The 3,272-nt window shown below is 38.7% G+C and overlaps 1 protein-coding gene across 1 annotated transcript; it reads right to left on the reverse strand.

Moving 5' to 3' along the window:
• Positions 1 to 2,001: 2,001 nt before the first annotated feature.
• Positions 2,002 to 3,267, reverse strand: LOC124891179 (E3 ubiquitin-protein ligase CIP8-like; the record flags this gene model as incomplete). Its single annotated transcript, XM_047402986.1, has 1 exon — positions 2,002 to 3,267. A coding segment is annotated over one exon (1,029 nt), but the record flags the coding sequence as incomplete, so codon positions are not given.
• Positions 3,268 to 3,272: the final 5 nt, after the last annotated feature.

Consider the following 3,272-nt stretch of genomic DNA (forward strand, 5'->3'; position numbering starts at 1 on the left):
TACTATTCTATACTTCACCAAATAATCAAGTGTAATCCTTTTACTACCTTACGCTCAACAGGTCTTCAGATATGTAGATAAAAATCATTGAAGTAACCCATAATCCTAGTCTTTTGGAATTGTCCAGTAAGTTTGGCAATGCCAAGGTTGAAAAGATGCCTTCTGCATATGCCTTGTCCAGAAAGAACTAAAAAGTAGACAACGCAAAATTGAATTGAGGTGGACAACGCAAAATTGAATTGAGGTGTTGTGCTGCTGATAAAGTGATAGTCAAAGAACAAAAGGATACTTTATTTCTCAACTTGGTATCATTAGTAGTAGGAGGTAGCGGCTCAGAGCCCATCAATATGCCATGGTTCAGATGAATCTCACTGTCTTGGTGTCTAAAGAAACGGTACTAAACATTTTAAATACTTAGCACACTGAAAGTGCTGAATAAATTGGCACAAGATGTTCATTGTTCCCTGCAGTAGTCTCCCTGCAGGCTTCTCATCATCTTTTTCTGCAGTGATATCTGTCGGGTGTTTGGATTAGTATTATTTTTGTAAGTGAGATGCTGTTACGAAGATGTTTCATGTGCTTAACTGAGCTTTACATAAGATAGCTAATAAGCGAGGGTTGCCAGATCACAGACAGAGAATCCATTCCCTCAATCAACATGGGAAACTCTTAACACCCTCACACACTCATGGTTGGACATAAGTGTGGACGACGTAATATGAGACCCCAATATTGACTAACTATGCTCTCAGGATCTGACACATCCATAGAATAGAGATTATTCAACCAACCATATACTGAAAGGAACCCAGATATTCCAAACTCATTATTTGGCCATCTTTAACTATACCTTAAAAGCCAATCAGTCGAAAAGCAAAGAAACATCATCCTTCAGCAGGACTATTTATCCAGTAGAAACAAATAATTAAGGAGTAGAGTTTCTCCAAATTTTATCATATCCTGCACCACTTCAATATTACCCTCTGTTACCCTTCTTGTTCACAGAACTATTAGGAGGTAAGTTATTTATGTGTTAAATCATACATAAGCAATACCATGTTTGATAGCATTCTTCTACTATACTATGTATAAAATTCATACGATGTTTGATTTGTAATTTAGTAACCTGCACACCTAATACATGTGTAGGTTATGAAGGAATCTATGTAGTATCACTTTACGCAGGATACAAGACGAATAACAAATACATTAGTTAATCCCGGCATACAATAATACATACATTTCCTCATAACTAATTCCCTTATGCTGCTTGGCCTCTTTAAAAATGTCATCGGGGGTGTGCCGGGGATCCTTCAAAAGTAGTGCATTTTTGGAGGATCCACACAGGTACAACATTTTGGAGAGTATGAGCAACTTAATACCTACTACTGTGATACCTGCATAACTTAACCAACTACCAAGTGACCCCTAAGTAATTCACAGACTATGCTGTCGGTGACTTTATACAAGAAGATTCAAAAAATACTAGAGGGTAACACCTAGGATTTGAATCTCTGACCTAAAGCAGTTCTTAACCCCCCACCCCTGCACCCTTCCTCTCTCTTACCACTTCCACTAGAATCTTCCGTTGACATTACTCAGTAATTCATATATAACCAAAAGAATTCTCTTTTGCCCTATTTATACAGAAATGTTTTCTGCAACTCAATTGAATCCCCTTTCCTTTCTTTAGCTCTACCCTTGGTTGCCGTTCATTTTGGAAAATTGCATCATAAGAACATTATTCAGTCATAAGCAAACCACAAGTTGAGTTGAGGCTAGAACAGGTTCACGTAATAATGCACAACCTGAAGCCTGAGGTTATAACAGAGAAACCACCACTTCACTAGACAGGGTGATGATCAACCTTGCCATTTGTTTCTTTCCTTTTTATCCTTTGTTTCTTCAAGAGTATTGACTCAAATATCTCAGAGAGAACTGACAAAGATAAATCGTCCTTCTAATGGGAACATAAAATCAAAAGTCAAAATGCACCCAAAATTGTTTCAAACATCATCAGCCTCTATAGTAGTATTAATAACTCAATAATCCTTTTACTTTGTCGCATGTCTAATGGTACAATTACAGCAATTCAGACCGTCATACAAACCGGAAATCGTACATACATACATTGTACCCGAAGTAAAAACTAAAGGAAGAGCCTATAAAAAGAATCAACATACTCACCACAAAGGGAATATGCACATCCTATGAATTCTGTGTGAATTCGCAAGTGTCTCAAGGGACAACTTCAAAATTGTATCTAACCTGAAAGTCACTAATGTGTTGAGCTCCAGCACCAGTACGCCTTCCAATTTTCCTCCTCTCATAATCAGTATCATCCGTGGGTAACTCATGGCGACAAACAGGGCATGTATTACGTATGTTTAACCACGGTACAATACATTCCCAATGGTAATAATGGGAACAAGGAAGCTCAGTCACCTTCTCCACAACCAAAATCTCATCTTTACAAACAGCACACGCCGTCTTATTTTCTTCGTCCTTCAATACCACCAACGGAAGATTTTCAACGACAGATTTAGCTGCTGGTGGACTACCCTTCATAGCCCCTTCACTTTCCAGAAATTGCCCAAACAAAGCTTCGTGATCAGTATCGTATACATGAGCAATCCCATCATCATTTCCATCAAATTCGAGACTTCTTTCAATATTATTAACGGCCAACAGAACTTCCCACTCTAAATTCCTCACCGGCTCATCTCCCCCATCAATTGAATCCGAATTCAAATTCGAATTCGAGTTCCCTCCTCCTTCAGAAGTGGAAGAAATATCAGAAGAAACTGATATTTCTTCAATTCCATCAATTACAGAACTCAAATAGTCTCTATCTTCTCCCCTTTCATTCACTTCTTCCCATTCAAAATCATCATTCAAATCCCTCTGATCATCATCATCAATCCGAAGACAATTCCAAAAACCATTAACACCCAAATCCCTATCATTCAGCTCCACTTCTTGCGAATCGAACTCCGACCCATTACCCACAACCCTAACCCCATCACCCCAATCTTCTGGCAGAAAAACCCCATCAAAATCAGATCCAAAATCACCATACACATCCTCTAGAAAAACCCTAGAGTTCTCCTCCGCATCTTCAGTAACATTCCCATCACGGGTCACGAAAAGATCCGTAACGAAATTCAATTGATCATCATCAACGACAAACGAATCCGGATCTGCAAGCAAACCCGAATCATCCGAATCCGGATCAGAATTAGGGCTAAAGTTGAAATTAGCCGAATTGATGA

The sequence above is a fragment of the Capsicum annuum genome, unplaced genomic scaffold (assembly GCF_002878395.1).
Source record: "Capsicum annuum cultivar UCD-10X-F1 unplaced genomic scaffold, UCD10Xv1.1 ctg31820, whole genome shotgun sequence".
NCBI classification, from domain to species: domain Eukaryota; kingdom Viridiplantae; phylum Streptophyta; class Magnoliopsida; order Solanales; family Solanaceae; genus Capsicum; species Capsicum annuum.